Source organism: Oncorhynchus gorbuscha, linkage group LG23, assembly GCF_021184085.1.
Source record: "Oncorhynchus gorbuscha isolate QuinsamMale2020 ecotype Even-year linkage group LG23, OgorEven_v1.0, whole genome shotgun sequence".
NCBI lineage: Eukaryota > Metazoa > Chordata > Actinopteri > Salmoniformes > Salmonidae > Oncorhynchus > Oncorhynchus gorbuscha.
This window is the reverse complement of record NC_060195.1, coordinates 63,181,804-63,201,803: the sequence shown is the minus strand read 5'-3', so window position 1 is coordinate 63,201,803 and position 20,000 is coordinate 63,181,804. Positions and strand designations below refer to the sequence as shown.

The 20,000-nt window shown below is 51.7% G+C and overlaps 2 protein-coding genes across 6 annotated transcripts in view; one reads left to right on the top strand and one right to left on the bottom strand.

The window, feature by feature from the left end:
- The window catches only part of LOC124010613 (NACHT, LRR and PYD domains-containing protein 12-like), a 16,558-nt gene extending 13,305 nt beyond the window's left edge, over nt 1-3,253 (bottom strand). For 2 of the 5 annotated variants that reach the window (XM_046323278.1, XM_046323280.1), the window contains exons 1-2: nt 2,837-3,253; nt 1,313-1,476 (exon numbers count right to left, since the gene is read on the bottom strand). The gene's annotated coding sequence lies outside the window, so the exon portion shown is untranslated. Of the gene's footprint in view, nt 1-1,312; nt 1,477-2,380; nt 2,488-2,836 lie in introns of those variants that run through there. The other 3 variants (XM_046323275.1, XM_046323277.1, XM_046323276.1) reach the window with 2 other exon arrangements.
- The window catches only part of LOC124010616 (28S ribosomal protein S9, mitochondrial-like), a 36,843-nt gene continuing 20,073 nt past the window's right edge, over nt 3,231-20,000 (top strand). The window contains exons 1-5 of the mRNA XM_046323286.1: nt 3,231-3,386; nt 3,983-4,165; nt 9,373-9,435; nt 9,522-9,552; nt 9,937-10,016. Of these exons, the coding sequence (XP_046179242.1) occupies nt 3,234-3,386; nt 3,983-4,165; nt 9,373-9,435; nt 9,522-9,552; nt 9,937-10,016 (510 nt within the window). The 5' untranslated portion in view covers nt 3,231-3,233. The remainder of the gene's footprint in view (nt 3,387-3,982; nt 4,166-9,372; nt 9,436-9,521; nt 9,553-9,936; nt 10,017-20,000) is intronic.

The window sequence follows — 20,000 nt, the reverse complement described above, 5'->3', positions numbered from 1 at the left end:
GAAGTGGCACACACCTGTCTATATAAGGTCCCACAGTTGACAGTGTATGTCAGGGCAAAAACCAAGCCATGAGGTCAAAGGAATTGTCCGTTGAGTTCCGAGACAGGATTGTGTCGGGGAACAGATTTGGGGAATGTCTGCAGCATTGAAGGTCCCCAAGAACACAGTGGCCTCCATCATTCTTAAATGTAAGAAGTTTGGAACCAACAAGACTTTTCCTAGAGCTGGTCCCCCGGCCAAACTGACCAATCGGGGCTGAAGGGCCTTGGTCAGGGAGGTGACCAAGGACACGATGGTCACTCTGACAGAGCTCCAGAGTTCCTCTGTGGAGATGGGAGAACCTTCCAGAAGAACAACTATCTCTGCAGCACTCCACCAATCAGGCCTTTACAGTAGAGTGGCCAGACGGAAGTCACTCCTCAGCAAAAGGAACATGACAGCCCGCTTGGAGTTTGCCAAAAGGCACCTAAAGGACTCTCAGACCATGAGAAACAAGATTTTCAGGTCTGATGAAACCAACATTGAACTCTTGGGCCAGAATGCAAAGCATCACGTCTGGAGGAAACTTGGTACCATCCCTACGGTGAAGCATAGCGGTGGCAGAATCATGCTGTGGGGATGTTTTTAAGCAGCAGGGACTGGGACAATAGTCAGGATCAAGGGAAAAATGAACAGAGAAAAGTACAGAGGGATCCTTGATGTAAACCTGCTCCAGAGCACTCAGGACCTCAGACTGGGGCAAAGGTTGACCTTCCAACAGGACAACAACCCTAAGCACACAGCCAAGACAACGCAGGAGTGGCTTTGGGACAAGTATCTGAATGTCCTTGAGTGGCCCAGCCAGAGCCCAGACTTGAACCCGATCAAACATCTTTGGAGAGACCTGAAAATATCTGTGCAGCGACGCTCCCCACCTAACCTGACAGAGCTTGAGAGGATCTGCAGAGAAGAATGGGAGAAACTCCCCAAATACAGGTGTGCCAAGCCTGTAGCGTCATACCCAAGAAGAATCGAGGCTGTAATTTCTGCCAAAGGTGCTTTAACAAAGTACTGAGTAATGGGTCTGAACACTTTTACGTAAATGTGATATTGACGTTTTTTTATTTGTATAATTTTGCTCAAATTTCTAAAAACCTGTTTTTGCATTGTTATTATGGGGTATTGCTTGTAGATTGATGAGGTGGAAAAACAATTGAATCAATTTTAGGATAAGCCTGTAATGTAACAAAATGTGGAAAAAGTCAGAATACGGTCTGAATACTTTTTAAATGCACTGTATCACTAGCATATTACACACAAACCAACAACTTACAGTAGGGATCATTAGTACTTTATCTCTCCCCTTCGTGTGAAGCTCTGCTCTTCATTCTGCTGTCTGGTGAACTGAAGGGAGAGTCAAGGTACAAAGCGTTTCACTGATCCACCTCCTCCCTGTAGGAACCAGTTGGTCCCCAACATTGTCTCACCACTGTAAGCCTAAACATGTCGTAACAGAGAGAAGAATGTTGGTGAATATGTTTATACATCAAACAGAATTCAAGTGTACACAGCCAAATATACTCACAGTCAGTGGTGGAAAGTACTTAAGTAAAAAATACTTGAAAGTACTACTTAAGTAGTTTTTTGAGGTATTGTTGACAACTTTTACTTCACTACATTACTAAAGAAAATAATGTACTTTTTACTCCTTACATTTTCCCTGACACCCAAAAGTACTAGTTACATTTTGAATGCTTAGCAGGACAGGAAAATTGTCTAATTCACACACTTATCAAGAGAACATCCCTGGTCATCCCGAATGCCTCCAATTTGTCAGACTCACTAAACACAAATGCTTAGTTTGTAAATGATGTCTGAGTGTTGAAGTGTCCCCTCGCTATTCGTAAAAAAAGAAAATCATGCTGTCTGGTTTGCTTAATATAAGGAATGTTAAATGATTCATACTTGTACTTTTAATTTGGATACTTAAATATATTTTAAACCAAATACTTTTAGACTTTTACTTAAGTAGTATTTTACTGGGTGAATTTCACTTTTACTTCAGTCCTTTTCTATTAAGGTATCTTTACCTTTACTCAAGTATGGCATTTGGGTACTTTTCAACCACTGCTCACAGTTCCTAACCCATTTCCTCATGTCCATCCGTAAGCCCTTCCTCTCCACCAAGTACAAGTGAATTAACTACACAAACACTTCATATAGAGCTGGTTTGATAACAAGTAGATTTAAAGAAAAACATTGTGAGAGGCAGTACCTCCTTTTAACAGTGTGTACTGATCCACGTCAGACTTAACACATAACATTAAGTCAATGTTCTCTTACTCAGTCCAGGCGATACTACTCTCCGTTATACTATATACCCTTTACTCCATTCACTCACTCTGCTCTGTCGTGTGGATTCATTTCTGAAATATTTACTTTATGTAATCTCCGTTTTGAAGATGATATTCTACTTTGTCGTCTCATAATAGAACAACTCGTTTTTTTACTCTTAACTTTTCCGGAGGACCTTACACAACACCAGGAAGTCGCAGTGGAGAGAAGAGTTTCTTATTAATAGTATTTTAACATTTGGAAACTAGCAATGGTGGAAACTCCCTCCAGCCAATGCCTACAACAATCCTATATGGTTTTAAATCCATGAAGGGGGAGTCCAAGTATCCAACACTTATTTTACATCTGAAGCATAGTGAATACTTGTATTACAGTATACTTCTGTACAGTTGTATTGTTTATAGCTGTATGGCTGTTTGTGTAGTTTTATAGTGGTTACTATAGTTGTGTTGCTGTTTGTTATTTAACCCCCCCCCCCCCACACACACACACAAAAACTCACCATGTCAACGAATCGTTCTGCATGTGGTCCGACAGCTTCCAGCTTGAATTAGTTGTCGTGGCTCATCTGAACATGTGTAGTAGGGTTGGGTGATTTGAACCAGTTCAATTGTTACCTACTAATTAGGGTCCCACACGAAACGTTGACCAAAATTACGAATGCTGCCCTCATATCCCATAATAATAAAAACACATATTTGTTATAATACCTATCTTTTCAACCAATTGTTGGATGCAACAAAGGGACTGAAAAACCTATACATTTATTCTAGTTATTCTATAGATTTATCAAATACGGTTATTGTTTTGTAGAAACAAATACTTTGTATCCGAATTTTGCCAAATATACAGTGAGAAATGAAATGTAGTAACATTGTAACAGTTACATTGTAACACAAATGCATTTGCTATCGACGTACTTCCTGTTTTCACCAGAGCGTCGTACAGCAAACATGGCGGCCTCCGGTGGAAGAACCGTGGGATCTTTTCTCTGGAAATGCGGAAATTGCTGCTTCAATTTTAACACAGTCTCGTCAAATTTAACTCGCCAGGTAAAGCCAGGAGTTTAATTTGGCATGTTTTCACGGAAATGTCAACGGGGCTGCACTGTAGAGAAGGGCTGAGTTGTCCTTGAAATAGCTCAGCGTTAGTAGCAATGCGCTGCCTTGTCAACTAGCTCACATGTAAACTGTCATTGAAGTAAGACAGACAGAGAGCTAAGTAGCTAGTTGACTCTCTAGATATTGTTCTTCTTGTCTCAACATGCATGCCATAGTGGACATAGCTAGCTACATGAACATATTGGACATACAAGTCGCAATATTTTGGTTTAATAGAACCGTAGTTAGCTAAGCCTCACAGAGCTTGTTTGCGTAGCTAGCTAACGTTTTACTACGTTCATCCAATGTTAGTCCCATTTACTAGTGGATACCTTGCTGTCAAATGCCCATCAGTTGGTCTATTTGTCAATGCCAAATCTCACCGTTTCAGACTAACTTAATGCACCTAAAAGACCAGAGCCACTTACAGAGACTGTCTATTAGCCCAGATAACTGCCATTCATCCATCCCTGTGATACCAAGGCCCTGGGTTATTAAAGCACCAGTATGTATCCTAACATAAGAACCTCCTCTCTCCCACACCTCAGGTGCTGTCCAGACAGCTATGTGTGAGTGCTGTTCTCCACAGGAAGAACCTGGCTGCAGCGGGCCCAGAGAAGTTCTCAGAGGAGTTCATCAAGAAGCAGGTGGAGGAGTTCAACATCGGGAAGAGACATCTAGCCAACATGATGGGAGAGGACCCTGAGACCTTCACTCAGGGGGACATTAATGTAAGAAAGACTGCACTTATGCCTAACGAGGGGTGTACAACTCCTGTCTTTCGTAGAGGGATGCAGTGTAAACCCTAGATGGATGTAGTGTAATGCAGTTTTTTGTCCTTATCCTACAATCAGAGACGGATTCATACCTCAATAAGTCTATGGTGTCCCCCATCAACTCAATTGAGATATGCATTTGGCTCTGCAAGGTTTAGAAAGGTGCCACCTTATTTGGGGTAAATACATTATGCTTTCTTTCTCAGAGGAGATGTCACATGTCTTTAAGGGGGTTTTCCAGCCATATTAGTTTAATTCCCCAACAGTAGTTGAGAATCGTCTCTGGTCTGTCTCTGGTCTGTCTCCGCATGCCATCAGCAGCATCTGGTGGAGCCGATCACACAGACACACTCTAACAGTCACCAGCAGGGGCCAGCACTGTGTAATGTGCTGTGTCCACTGTATTAGCAACGCCTGATACACACACATCTCATGTTTTATTCATTACGAAGGAAGAATGCATTAGCTTCATTTGCCCCACTCATTTAGTTTGATTTCCCATGATTCTTCACTTCCCGGTGGTGTCTAACCATTGTTCTATATAATGAACAGGACTGTTAGCACTTACCAGTGGGCTGTGTAAAGCAGTTTGTGGTCATATGCATGTCCTTAAAACACTGAGGTGATGGGGTAATGAAGTTTAATTGAAAATAACAGAAAGGCCCGCGCACTGAATTTGCCCCCAATTACCACCTTTAATGACAACGTTTCGATCCAACACGGATCTTCATCAGGTCAAGCAGACCTCGTTATCCCATCTCCTAATATATCCACATTTTACCTCACATAGCCATTACACATATGACGCATAGTGGGTATAGATGCTATACAAAACATGGCCATACAAAAAGCTACACTTTATGCATATTCAATAAACAGAGAGGTACATGTTGGCATCAATAATTACATTCATATGTGCAATCAGGCCGGGTTGGAAGCTAGACAGCAGTAAGGGAATATTATGTTCAAAAGTGTAAAACACCCACCTACATTACCATGACATGTGGGATGCACGGTGGTCATGCAAATCATTGCAGAGTGACCTACAAAACAACTTGTCTACCTCTATTATTTTGGTATCCATAAGATGTGCACATATAGTCATTATGAAAATAAACAATAAGACCTGGATCTGATCACACAGACAGACTCAGCAGGGGCCAGCACTGTGTAATGTGCTGTGTCCACTGTATTAGCAACGCCTGATACACACACATCTCATGTTTTATTCATTACGAAGGAAGAATGCATTAGCTTCGTTTGCCCCACTCATTTAGTTTGATTTCCCATGATTCTTCACTTCCTGGCAGTCTCTAACCTTCTATCCTATCTAATGAATAGAGCTGTTAGCAGTGGGCTTTGTAACAGGAAGTGACATGGAGCGTCCCATCGTCAGATGAGTGGAGGAGAGGGAGAGATGTGGAAAATGGGGAAATGAGGGAGACTGGAGAGGGAAATGAGGGAGACTGGAGAGGGAAATGAGGGAGACTGGAGAGGGAAATGAGGGAGACTGGAGAGGGAAATGAGGCAATGGAGGACCACTGGAGGGGGAATTAGGGGTAAAGGAGGAGACTGGAGAGGGAAATGGGGAGACTGGAGAAGGAATGGGGGACCACTGGAGGGGGAATTAGGGGTAAAGGAGGGGTAACGGGGGAGACTGGAGAGGGAAATGGGGGAGACTGGAGAAGGAATGGGGGACCACTGGAGGGGGAATTAGGGGTAAAGGAGGGGTAACGGGGGAGACTGGAGAGGGAAATGGGGGAGACTGGAGAAGGAATGGGGGACCACTGGAGGGGGAATTAGGGGTAAAGGAGGGGTAACGGGGGAGACTGGAGAGGGAAATGGGGGAGACTGGAGAAGGAATGGGGGACCACTGGAGGGGGAATTAGGGGTAAAGGACACTTATCAAGAGGGTAACGGGGGAGACTGGAGAGGGAAATGGGGGAGACTGGAGAAGGAATGGGGGACCACTGGAGGGGGAATTAGGGGAAAGGAGTGGTAATGGGGAGACTTGAGGGGGAAATGGGGGAGACTGGAAAGGGAATGGGGGACCACTGGAGGGGGAATTAGGGGTAAAGGAGTGGTAATGGGGAGACTCGAGGGGGAAATGGGGGAGACTGGAAAGGGAATGGGGGACCACTGGAGGGGGAATTAGGGGAGACTTGCGCCTATGTGTTATTGTTGACTCTGGTTCAGTTCTGACATTCCTATTAGTGCAAACATTACATTACATTACATTGCAAGTGTTAGCAGCAGAAATAATAAAAGGGAAACTTAGTTTCTAAATGAGGCTCTGTGCAGAAAGTATCGTGTAGCAGTACTCTCTCTACGTTTTTTATTGACATCGATGGAGTTCAGACCGAGTGGAGGAATCTAGAGTGCTGTGAACAACACAGTGAAATCTGTGGCAGGGAGAAGGTCTCTCCCTTTCCCCTCTCTCTGTCTCTCCCTAGGGGACTCTGCCATATTGCAGCCTAGGGTATGAAATGAACAGGTGCTGCCTTCATCTGGCACAATGTTCCACTCTCCTCCTCCCCTGTCTTCTTCTTTTTACCTCCCCCTCACCTGCCTCTCTCTCTTCCACCTCTCTCTCTCTCTCTCTCTCTCTCTCTCTCTCTCTCTCTCTCTCTCTCTCTCTCTCTTCTCTCTCTCTTTGATTCCCCTCGTCTTGACAGCCCAAAAGGCTGCAACATGCTCTCTCCTTCTAGCACCTGTTCCCTCTCTTAATTGAGCAGACAGAGTGAAGGAGGAAAATAAGTTAAAGATGAGGGAGAGGAGGGATGAGCAGACTGGCTGGAGAAGAGTGGCAGGGTGGACACTACCTGTCTCTCCCACACACACACACACACACACACACACACACACACACACACACACACACACACACACACACACACACACACACACACACACACACACACACACACACACACACACACACACACACACACACACACACACACACACACACACATTAATGCACACCTTCAGAGACACGTGCACACACACACACACCTTCAGACCCCTCCCTCCCTCCACACACACACACACACACACACACACACACACACACACACACACACACACACACACACACACACACACACACACACACACACACACACACACACACACACACACACACACACACACACACACACACACACACACACACACACACACACACCCACCTTGTCAAGAGTAGTGCCATCTGTAGCAGCACTAATGACCTGGCTCCACTCTGCTGCCTTCACAAGGAGACTGGCTGTGAGTGTGTGAACTTAGGGTGAACTGGTGACTCTAGTCTGTCCTCTGGTTCCTGTCACCTAGCTGTTTGTTTGTTCTCTCTCCCCTCTAACTTTCACTGCTGTTCTCTAGGAACTTCCCTCTAGCCTTTATCTGAACTCTTACAAGACTGGAGTGTCTCCTCTCTAACCTGTTAGCTAGCCTGGCTGCTACTATCATTTATCCCTGTTCAGAGCTGGCTGTCAAACTAAAGGTTCAAATCCATTTTTATTGGTCACACACACATGGTAAGCAGATGTTAATGCGAGTGTAGCGAAAAGCTTGTGCTTCTAGATCCGACCATGCAGTAATATCTAACAAGTAATCGAACAATTTCACAACAACTACCTTATACAAACAAGTGTAAATTAATGAGTAAGAATATGCACATAAAAATATATGGATGGCCGAACGGCATAGGCAAGATGCAGTAGATGGTATAGAATACAGTATATACATATGAAATGAGTAATGTAGGGTATGTAAACATTATGTAAAGTGGCATTGTTTAAAGTGGCTAGTGATACATTTATTACATCCAATTTTTCATTATTAAAGTGACTAGAGATGAGTCAATATCTTGGCAGCAGCCTCTCTGTGTTAGTGGTGGCTGTTTAACAGTCTGATGGCCTTGAGATAGAAGCTGTTTTTCAGTCTCTCGGTCCCAGCTTTGATGCACCTGTACTGACCTCGCTTTCTGGATGATAGCGGGGTGAACAGGCAGTGGCTCGGGTGGTTGTTGTCCCTGATGATCTTTATGGTTTCTCCCTGTTTAGAGCTGGCTGTTTAAACTAAAGGTTTCTCCCTGTTTAGAGCTGGCTGTTTAAACTAAAGGTTTCTCCCTGTTTAGAGCTGGCTGTTTAAACTAAAGGTTTCTCCCTGTTTAGAGCTGGCTGTTTAAACTAAAGGTTTCTCCCTGTTTAGAGCTGGCTGTTTAAACTAAAGGTTTCTCCCTGTTTAGAGCTGGCTGTTTAAACTAAAGGTTTCTCCCTGTTTAGAGCTGGCTGTTTAAACTAAAGGTTTCTGTTTAGAGCTGGCTGTTTAAACTAAAGGTTTCTCCCTGTTTAGAGCTGGCTGTTTAAACTAAAGGTTTCTCCCTGTTTAGAGCTGGCTGTTTAAACTAAAGGTTTCTCCCTGTTTAGAGCTGGCTGTTTAAACTAAAGGTTTCTCCCTGTTTAGAGCTGGCTGTTTAAACTAAACGTTTCTCCCTGTTTAGAGCTGGCTGTTTAAACTAAAGGTTTCTCCCTGTTTAGAGCTGGCTGTTTAAACTAAATGTTTCTCCCTGTTTAGAGCTGCCTGTTTAAACTAAAGGTTTCTCCCTGTTTAGAGCTGGCTGTTTAAACTAAACGTTTCTCCCTGTTTAGAGCTGGCTGTTTAAACTAAAGGTTTCTCCCTGTTTAGAGCTGGCTGTTTAAACTAAAGGTTTCTCGCTGTTTAGAGCTGGCTGTTTAAACTAAATGTTTCTCCCTGTTTAGAGCTGGCTGTTTAAACTAAAGGTTTCTCCCTGTTTAGAGCTGGCTGTTTAAACTAAACGTTTCTCCCTGTTTAGAGCTGGCTGTTTAAACTAAAGGTTTCTCCCTGTTTAGAGCTGGCTGTTTAAACTAAACGTTTCTCCCTGTTTAGAGCTGGCTGTTTAAACTAAAGGTTTCTCCCTGTTTAGAGCTGGCTGTTTAAACTGGCTGTTTAAACTAAACGTTTCTCCCTGTTTAAACTAAACATTTCTCCCTGTTCAGAGCTGCCTGTTTAAACTAAAGGTTTCTCCCTGTTTAAACTAAACATTTCTCCCTGTTCAGAGCTGCCTGTTTAAACTAAATGTTTCTCCCTCCATCTTTATGATATGTTAATGATATTTGACTTCTCTCCTGTTTCTGTTCCAGAGAAGCATTGCATACCTGTTCCCCTCCGGCCTATTTGACAAAAAAGCCAAACCACTGATGAAGGTAAGACCAGACGTCTCATGTAGAAGTGTATTAACTCAGAAACTTCATATTCATTAGTGATTCAAAATCTTCATATTTTCTTCCAGCATCCGGATGAGGTGTTTCCAAAACAGAGAGGTAGGTCCTTTTTAAATAGATTTACAACTGAGACGGATTGTTCTACTCCTATGGTCATTTTCAATGTGTGAGAGCTGCACTTTCACAACATCACCAGCAGGGGGACCTCTCTGAGTTTTTGCTCAATCTTTAACAGTGATTGGGCTACAAGGTAAAGTGGTTTACACCAATGGCCTAACTCTCTCTCTCTCTCTCTCTCTCTCTCTCTCTCTCTCTCTCTCTCTCTCTCTCTCTCTCTCTCTCTCTCTCTCTCTCTCTCACACACACACACACACACACACACACACACACACACACACACACACACACACACACACACACACACACACACACACACACACACACACACACACACACACACACACACACACACACACCCTCTAGCTGTCCAATGGGGCGCAGATGGACGGCCATTCCACTTTCTGTTCTACACAGGAAAGCAGTCCTACTACTCTCTAATGCACGTGAGTACTGGGTGTATGAGTGAGAAAGACTGAGGGGGGATGTTTTTCTGGAGGTAGAAAGCCCCCAGTCTTCACCTCCAGGGCCCTATTTATGGGAGGGAGAGGCTTCTGATCCCCAGGGAAAGGTGCTCCTGTCACATCCCATTTCACACACACAGCCAGAGCTACAGCTGAATACAGCAGGAAGGCCGGATGAGGAGGGAGGGAAGGGTGGGGAGGTATGGAGAGCAATGTGGATGGAGGTGGGATGGTGAGAGTAGGAGCAGTGTGAGAGGGAGGGGGGTGGGGGTGTTTGGGAGAGGTGGGTTGTGGAAGGTAGGGAGGGGTGCAGACAGGCAGGGGGCGTGACTGTGTCTGTGACGGGCCCCTCTGTCCCCGTCCTAAATCGTGTTTCAGGCCTGGCTCGGTGACTACCATGGCTGATAGTCAGGCTTTGTGCCTGGATGAGAGCTGCTCTGCCCTGGGGATTTCACCAGAGAGGTAGAGGGTCCCTGGAGACCGGTGCTGTAGATTAGCTACCCACCTCTACCCACTCAGCTTACCCTCCATCCCTCCATCTTCTGTATTGTTCCTTCACACCCGCTCGTTCTCCCTCTTTACCTCCCTCTTGTTTATATGGTTGATTTGACCGAGGACAGAGGTGTGTTTCTCTGGCAGATAAGAAGTGTGTGTAACCTGGCAATATTTTGTCCTCTTGTCAACCCCCCCCTTCCCACGCCTTGCAGTTAAGGGAGGGCTGTCTGTCTGTCTGTCTCTCTGAGGGAAAACTACTCTCTCTCTTTCTCTCAATTCAATTTAAGGGCTTTAGTGGAATGGGAAACATATGTTAACTAGATAATAAACAAAAGTGAAATAACCAATAAAAATGACAGTAAACATTACACTCTCTCTTCTCTTCTCTGTGACGGGGAACTCACCCCCCTCCACTCTTTTGGCTTTTCTCTCTCCCCCCTTCCCCCTCCCCCTCTCAGCCCGGACCCCTGTAGTGCAACTCAACCATGTACAACAAACACCCCAGTGTGCCTTACAGGGGAGAACTGAGTCTGAGATGAAAAGGGGGACGGGTCACTACACCCTCTGTTTCCCCCTCTTTCTATGTGTCTCTCTCACTTCACAACGTATTGTTTGATACCTCTGGAAGAATCACAATCCCAACATTTGAGTGTTAATTAACTCTGCAAACACACCTATACTTACATGTGCACAGTACTGTATTTACAGCCACAACACCTCCCCCCGCCCCATAATACATCACACACACACACACACACACACACACACACACACACACACACACACACACACACACACACACACACACACACACACACACACACACACACACACACACACACACACACACACACACACACACACACACACACACACACAGCTCTGCCAAGTAATTGGGGTGTACAGCTGGCTGTGTGTATGAGGAAGAGGCTTCCAGGTCGAGTGCTCTGTGGTTCTGTTGGGTTTATCCCCCTCACTGCCCTCTTTATCGACCCCCTACCCTACCCTCTGCTGAGGGTAACCAGGGCTACCTGACTACCCCTACCCTACCCTCTGCTGAGGGGAACCAGGGCTACCTGACTACCCCTACCCTACCCTCTGCTGAGGGGAACCAGGGCTACCTGACTACCCCCTACCCTACCCTCTGCTGAGGGGAACCAGGGGTACCTGACTACCCCCTACCCTACCCACTGCTGAGTGGAACCAGGGGTACCTGACTACCCCCGACCCACTGCTGAGGGGAACCAGAGGTACCTGACTACCCCTACCCTACCCACTGATGAGGGAACCAGGGGTACCTGACTACCCCCTACCCTACCCACTGCTGAGTGGAACCAGGGGTACCTGACGACCCCTACCCTACCCCCATGAGGGGAACCAGGGGTACCTGACTACCCCTACCCTACCCACTGCTGAGTGGAACCAGGGGTACCTAACTACCCCTACCCACTGCTGAGGGGAACCAGGGATACCTGACTACCCTTTACCCACTGCTGAGGGGAACCAGGGGTACCTGACTACCCCTACCCTACCCACTGCTGAGGGGAACCAGGGGTACCTGACTACCCCCTACCCTACCCACTGCTGAGGGGAACCAGGGGTACCTGACTACCCCCTACCCTACCCTCTGCTGAGGGGAACCAGGGGTACCTGACTACCCCTACCCTACCCTCTGCTGAGGGGAACCAGGGGTACCTGACTACCCCCTACCCTACCCTCTGCTGAGGGGAACCAGGGGTACCTGACTACCCCCTACCCTACCCACTGCTGAGTGGAACCAGGGGTACCTGACTACCCCCGACCCACTGCTGAGGGGAACCAGAGGTACCTGACGACCCCTACCCTACCCACTGCTGAGTGGAACCAGGGGTACCTAACTACCCCCTACCCACTGCTGAGGGGAACCAGGGTACCTGACTACCCCCTACCCTACCCTCTGCTGAGGGGAACCAGGGGTACCTGACTACCCCTACCCTACCCACTGCTGAGTGGAACCAGGGGTACCTGACTACCCCCGACCCACTGCTGAGGGGAACCAGAGGTACCTGACGACCCCCTACCCTACCCCCTGATGAGGGGAACCAGGGGTACCTGACTACCCCCTACCCTACCCACTGCTGAGTGGAACCAGGGGTACCTAACTACCCCTACCCACTGCTGAGGGGAACCAGGGGTACCTGACTACCCCTACCCACTGCTGAGGGGAACCAGGGATACCTGACTACCCTTTACCCACTGCTGAGGGGAACCAGGGGTACCTGACTACCCCCTACCCTACCCACTGCTGAGGGGAACCAGGGGTACCTGACTACCCCCTACCCTACCCACTGCTGAGGGAAATCAAGGGTACCTGACTACCCCCTACCCTACCCACTGCTGAGGGGAACCAGGGGTACCTGACTACCCCCTACCCACTCCCAAGGGGAACCTGGGGTTCCTGACTACCCCCTACCCACTGCTGAGGGGAACCAGGGGTACCGGATTACCCTTTACCCACTGCTGAGGGGAACCAGGGGTACCTGACTTCCCCCTACCCTACCCACTGCTGAGGGGAACCAGGGGTACCTGACTACCCCCTACCCTACCCACTGCTGAGGGGAACCAGGGGTACCTGACTTCCCCCTACCCTACCCACTGCTGAGGGGAACCAGGGGTTCCTGACTACCCCCTACCCACTGCTGAGGGGAACCAGGGGTACCTGACTACCCCCTACCCTACCCACTGCTGAGGGGAACCAGGGGTACCTGACTACCCCCTACCCACTGCTGAGGGGAACCAGGGGTGTCTGACTACCCCCTACCCACTGCTGAGGGGATCCAGGGGTACCTGACTACCCCCTACCCTACCACTGCTGAGGGGATCCTGGGGTACCTGACTACCCCCTACCCACTGCTGAGGGGAACCAGGGGTACCTGACTACCCCCTACCCTACCACTGCTGAGGGGATCCTAGGGTACCTGATTACCCCTTACCCTACCCACTGCTGAGGGGAACCAGGGGTACCTGACTACCCCCAACCCTACCAGTGCTGAGGGGAACCAGGGGTACCTGACTACTCCCTACCCACTGCTGAGGGGTACCAGGGGTACCTGACTACCCCCTACCCTACTCTCTGCTGAGGGGAACAAGGGGTACCTGACTACCCCCTACCCTACCCTCTGCTGAGGGGAACCAGGGGTACCTGACTACCCCCTACCCACTGCTGAGGGGAACCAGGGGTACCTGACTACCCCCTACCCTACCACTGCTAAGGGGATCCTGGGGTACCTGACTACCCCTTACCCTACCACTGCTGAGGGGATCCTGGGGTACCTGACTACCCCTACCCTACCCACTGCTGAGGAGAACCAGGGGTACCTGACTACCCCTTACCCACTGCTGAGGGGAACCAGGGGAACCTGAATGCCCCCAACCCTACCCTCTGCTGATGGGAACAAGGGGTACCTGACTACCCCCCTACCCTCTGCTGAGGGGATCCAGGGGTACCTGACTACCCCCTACCCACTGCTGAGGGGAACCAGGGGTACCTGACTACCCTTTACCCACTGCTGAGGGGAACCAGGGGTACCTGACTACCCTTTACCCACTGCTGAGGGGAACCAGGGGTACCTGACTACCCCCTACCCACTGCTGAGGGGAACCAGGGATACCTGACTACCCTTTACCCACTGCTGAGGGGAACCAGGAGTACCTGACTACCCCCTACCCTACCCTCTGCTGAGGGGAACCAGGGGTACCTGACTACCCCCTACCCACTGCTGAGGGGAACCAGGGATACCTGACTACCCTTTACCCACAGCTGAGGGGAACCAGGGGTACATGACTACCCCCTACTCTACCCTCTGCTGAGGGGAACCAGGGGTACCTGACTACCCCCTACCCTACCCACTGCTGAGGGGAACCAGGGGTACCTGACTACCCCCTACCCTACCCTCTGCTGAGGGGAACCAGGGGTACCTGACTACCCCCTACCCTACCCTCTGCTGAGGGAAACAGGGGTACCTGACTTCCCCTACCCTACCCTCTGCTGAGGGGAACCAGGGGTACCTGACTACCCCCTACCCTACCCTCTGCTGATGGGAACCAGGGGAACCTGACTACCCCCTACCCACTGCTGAGGGGAACCAGGAGTACCTGACTACCCCCTACCCTACCCTCTGCTGAGGGGAACCAGGGGTACCTGACTACCCCCTACCCACTGCTGAGGGGAACCAGGGATACCTGACTACCCTTTACCCACTGCTGAGGGGAACCAGGGGTACATGACTACCCCCTACTCTACCCTCTGCTGAGGGGAACCAGGGGTACCTGACTACCCCCTACCCTACCCACTGCTGAGGGGAACCAGGGGTACCTGACTACCCCCTACCCTACCCTCTGCTGAGGGGAACCAGGGGTACCTGACTACCCCCTACCCTACCCTCTGCTGAGGGGAACCAGGGGTACCTGACTACCCCCTACCCTACCCTCTGCTGAGGGAAACAGGGGTACCTGACTTCCCCTACCCTACCCTCTGCTGAGGGGAACCAGGGGTACCTGACTACCCCTACCCTACCCTCTGCTGATGGGAACCAGGGAACCTGAACCCCCTACCCTCTGCTGAGGGGATCCAGGGGTACCTGACTACCCCCTACCCTCTGCTGAGGGGAACCAGGGGTACCTGACTACCCCCTACCCTACCCTCTGCTGAGGGAAACCAGGGGTACCTGACTACCCCTACCCTACCACTGCTGAGGGGATCCAGGGATACCTGACTACCCCCTACCCTACCCACTGCTGAGGGAAACCAGGGGTACCTGACTACCCCTACCCTACCCACTGCTGAGGGGAACCAGGGGTACCTGACTTCCCCTACCCTACCCACTGCTGAGGGGAACCAGGGGTTCCTGACTACCCCCTACCCACTGCTGAGGGGAACCAGGGGTACCTGACTACCCCTACCCTACCCACTGCTGAGGGGAACCAGGGGTACCTGACTACCCCCTACCCACTGCTGAGGGGAACCAGGGGTGTCTGACTACCCCTACCCACTGCTGAGGGGATCCAGGGGTACCTGACTACCCCTACCCTACCACTGCTGAGGGGATCCTGGGGTACCTGACTACCCCTACCCACTGCTGAGGGGAACCAGGGGTACCTGACTACCCCCTACCCTACCACTGCTGAGGGGATCCTAGGGTACCTGATTACCCCTTACCCTACCCACTGCTGAGGGGAACCAGGGGTACCTGACTACCCCCAACCCTACCAGTGCTGAGGGGAACCAGGGGTACCTGACTACTCCCTACCCACTGCTGAGAGGTACCAGGGGTACCTGACTACCCCCTACCCTACTCTCTGCTGAGGGGAACAAGGGGTACCTGACTACCCCCTACCCTACCCTCTGCTGAGGGGAACCAGGGGTACCTGACTACCCCCTACCCACTGCTGAGGGGAACCAGGGGTACCTGACTACCCCCTACCCTACCACTGCTAAGGGGATCCTGGGGTACCTGACTACCCCTTACCCTACCACTGCTGAGGGGATCCTGGGGTACCTGACTACCCCTTACCCTACCCACTGCTGAGGAGAACCAGGGGTACCTGACTACCCCTTACCCACTGCTGAGGGGAACCAGGGGAACCTGAATGCCCCCAACCCTACCCTCTGCTGATGGGAACAAGGGGTACCTGACTACCCCCTACCCTACCCTCTGCTGAGGGGATCCAGGGGTACCTGACTACCCCCTACCCACTGCTGAGGGGAACCAGGGGTACCTGACTACCCTTTACCCACTGCTGAGGGGAACCAGGGGTACCTGACTACCCTTTACCCACTGCTGAGGGGAACCAGGGGTACCTGACTACCCCCTACCCACTGCTGAGGGGAACCAGGGATACCTGACTACCCTTTACCCACTGCTGAGGGGAACCAGGAGTACCTGACTACCCCCTACCCTACCCTCTGCTGAGGGGAACCAGGGGTACCTGACTACCCCCTACCCACTGCTGAGGGGAACCAGGGATACCTGACTACCCCTACCCACTGCTGAGGGGAACCAGGGGTACATGACTACCCCCTACTCTACCCTCTGCTGAGGGGAACCAGGGGTACCTGACTACCCCCTACCCTACCCACTGCTGAGGGGAACCAGGGGTACCTGACTACCCCCTACCCTACCCTCTGCTGAGGGGAACCAGGGGTACCTGACTACCCCCTACCCTACCCTCTGCTGAGGGAAACAGGGGTACCTGACTTCCCCCCCTACCCTCTGCTGAGGGGAACCAGGGGTACCTGACTACCCCTACCCTACCCTCTGCTGATGGGAACCAGGGGAACCTGACTACCCCTACCCACTGCTGAGGGGAACCAGGAGTACCTGACTACCCCCTACCCTACCCTCTGCTGAGGGGAACCAGGGGTACCTGACTACCCCTACCCACTGCTGAGGGGAACCAGGGATACCTGACTACCCTTTACCCACTGCTGAGGGGAACCAGGGGTACCTGACTACCCCCTACTCTACCCTCTGCTGAGGGGAACCAGGGGTACCTGACTACCCCCTACCCTACCCACTGCTGAGGGGAACCAGGGGTACCTGACTACCCCTACCCTACCCTCTGCTGAGGGGAACCAGGGGTACCTGACTACCCCTACCCTACCCTCTGCTGAGGGAAACAGGGGTACCTGACTTCCCCTACCCTACCCTCTGCTGAGGGGAACCAGGGGTACCTGACTACCCCCTACCCTCTGCTGAGGGGATCCAGGGGTACCTGACTACCCCCTACCCTCTGCTGAGGGGAACCAGGGGTACCTGACTACCCCCTACCCTACCCTCTGCTGAGGGAAACCAGGGGTACCTGACTACCCCTACCCTACCACTGCTGAGGGGATCCAGGGATACCTGACTACCCCCTACCCTACCCACTGCTGAGGGAAACCAGGGGTACCTGACTACCCCTACCCACTGCTGAGGGGAACCAGGGATACCTGACTACCCTGACCCACTGCTGAGGGGAACCACGGATACCTGACTACCCTTTACCCACTGCTGAGGGGATCCAGGGGTACCTGACTACCCCCTACCCTACCACTGCTGAGGGGATCCTGGGGTACCTGACTACCCCCTACCCACTGCTGAGGGGAACCAGGGGTACCTGACTACCCCCTACCCACTGCTGAGGGGAACCAGGGGTACCTGACTACCCCCTACCCTACCACTGCTGAGGGGATCCTGGGGTACCTGACTACCCCTTACCCTACCACTGCTGAGGGGATCCTGGGGTACCTGACTACCCCTTACCCTACCCACTGCTGAGGGGAACCAGGGGTACCTGACTACCCCTTACCCACTGCTGAGGGGAACCAGGGGAACCTGAATACCCCCAACCCTACCAGTGCTTAGGGGAACCAGGGGTACCTGACTACCCCCTACCCACTGCTGAGGGGAACCAGGGGTACCTGACTACCCACTACCCTACCCTCTGCTGATGGGAACAAGGGGTACCTGACTACCCCCTACCCACTGCTGAGGGGATCCAGGGGTACCTGACTACCCCCTACCCACTGCTGAGGGGAACCAGGGGTACCTGACTACCCTTTACCCACTGCTGAGGGGAACCAGGGATACCTGACTACCCTTTACCCACTGCTGAGGGGAACCAGGGGTACCTGACTACCCCCTACCCACTGCTGAGGGGAACCAGGGATACCTGACTACCCTTTACCCACTGCTGAGGGGAACCAGGGGTACCTGACTATCCCCTACCCTACCCTCTGCTGAGGGGAACCAGGGGTACCTGACTACCCCCTACCCACTGCTTAGGGGAACCAGGGACACCTGACTACCCTTTACCCACTGCTGAGGGGAACCAGGGGTACCTGACTACCCCCTACCCTACCCTCTGCTGAGGGGAACCAGGGGTACCTGACTACCCCCTACCCTACCCACTGCTGAGGGGAACCAGGGGTACCTGACTACCCCCTACCCTACCCTCTGCTGAGGGGAACCAGGGGTACCTGACTACCCCCTACCCTACCCTCTGCTGAGGGGAACCAGGGGTACCTGACTTCCCCCTACCCTACCTTCTGCTGAGGGGAACCAGGGGTACCTGACTACCCCCTACCCTCTGCTGAGGGGATCCAGGGGTACCTGACTACCCCCTACCCTCTGCTGAGGGGAACCAGGGGTACCTGACTTCCCCCTACCCTACCTTCTGCTGAGGGGAACCAGGGGAACCTGACTACCCCCTACCCTCTGCTGAGGGGATCCAGGGGTACCTGACTACCCCCTACCCTCTGCTGAGGGGAACCAGGGGTACCTGACTACCCCCTACCCTACCCTCTGCTGAGGGAAACCAGGGGTACCTGACTACCCCCTACCCTACCACTGCTGAGGGGATCCAGGGATACCTGACTACCCCCTACCCTACCCACTGCTGAGGGGAACCAGGGGTACCTGACTACCCCTTACCCACTGCTGAGGGGAACCAGGGGAACCTGAATACCCCCAACCCTACCAGTGCTGAGGGGAACCAGGGGTACCTGACTACTCCCTACCCACTGCTGAGAGGTACCAGGGGTACCTGACTACCCCCTACCCTACTGCTGAGGGGAACAAGGGGTACCTGACTACCCCCTACCCTACCCTCTGCTGAGGGGAACCAGGGGTACCTGACTACCCCCTACCCACTGCTGAGGGGAACCAGGGGTACCTGACTACCCCTACCCTACCACTGCTAAGGGGATCCTGGGGTACCTGACTACCCCTTACCCTACCACTGCTGAGGGGATCCTGGGGTACCTGACTACCCCTTACCCTACCCACTGCTGAGGAGAACCAGGGGTACCTGACTACCCCTTACCCACTGCTGAGGGGAACCAGGGAACCTGAATGCCCCCAACCCTACCCTCTGCTGATGGGAACAAGGGGTACCTGACTACCCCCTACCCTACCCTCTGCTGAGGGGAACCAGGGGTACCTGACTACCCCTACCCACTGCTGAGGGGAACCAGGGGTACCTGACTACCCTTTACCCACTGCTGAGGGGAACCAGGGGTACCTGACTACCCTTTACCCACTGCTGAGGGGAACCAGGGGTACCTGACTACCCCCTACCCACTGCTGAGGGGAACCAGGGATACCTGACTACCCTTTACCCACTGCTGAGGGGAACCAGGAGTACCTGACTACCCCCTACCCTACCCTCTGCTGAGGGGAACCAGGGGTACCTGACTACCCCCTACCCACTGCTGAGGGGAACCAGGGATACCTGACTACCCTTTACCCACTGCTGAGGGGAACCAGGGGTACATGACTACCCCCTACTCTACCCTCTGCTGAGGGGAACCAGGGGTACCTGACTACCCCCTACCCTACCCACTGCTGAGGGGAACCAGGGGTACCTGACTACCCCCTACCCTACCACTGCTGAGGGGAACCAGGGGTACCTGACTACCCCCTACCCTACCCACTGCTGAGGGAACCAGGG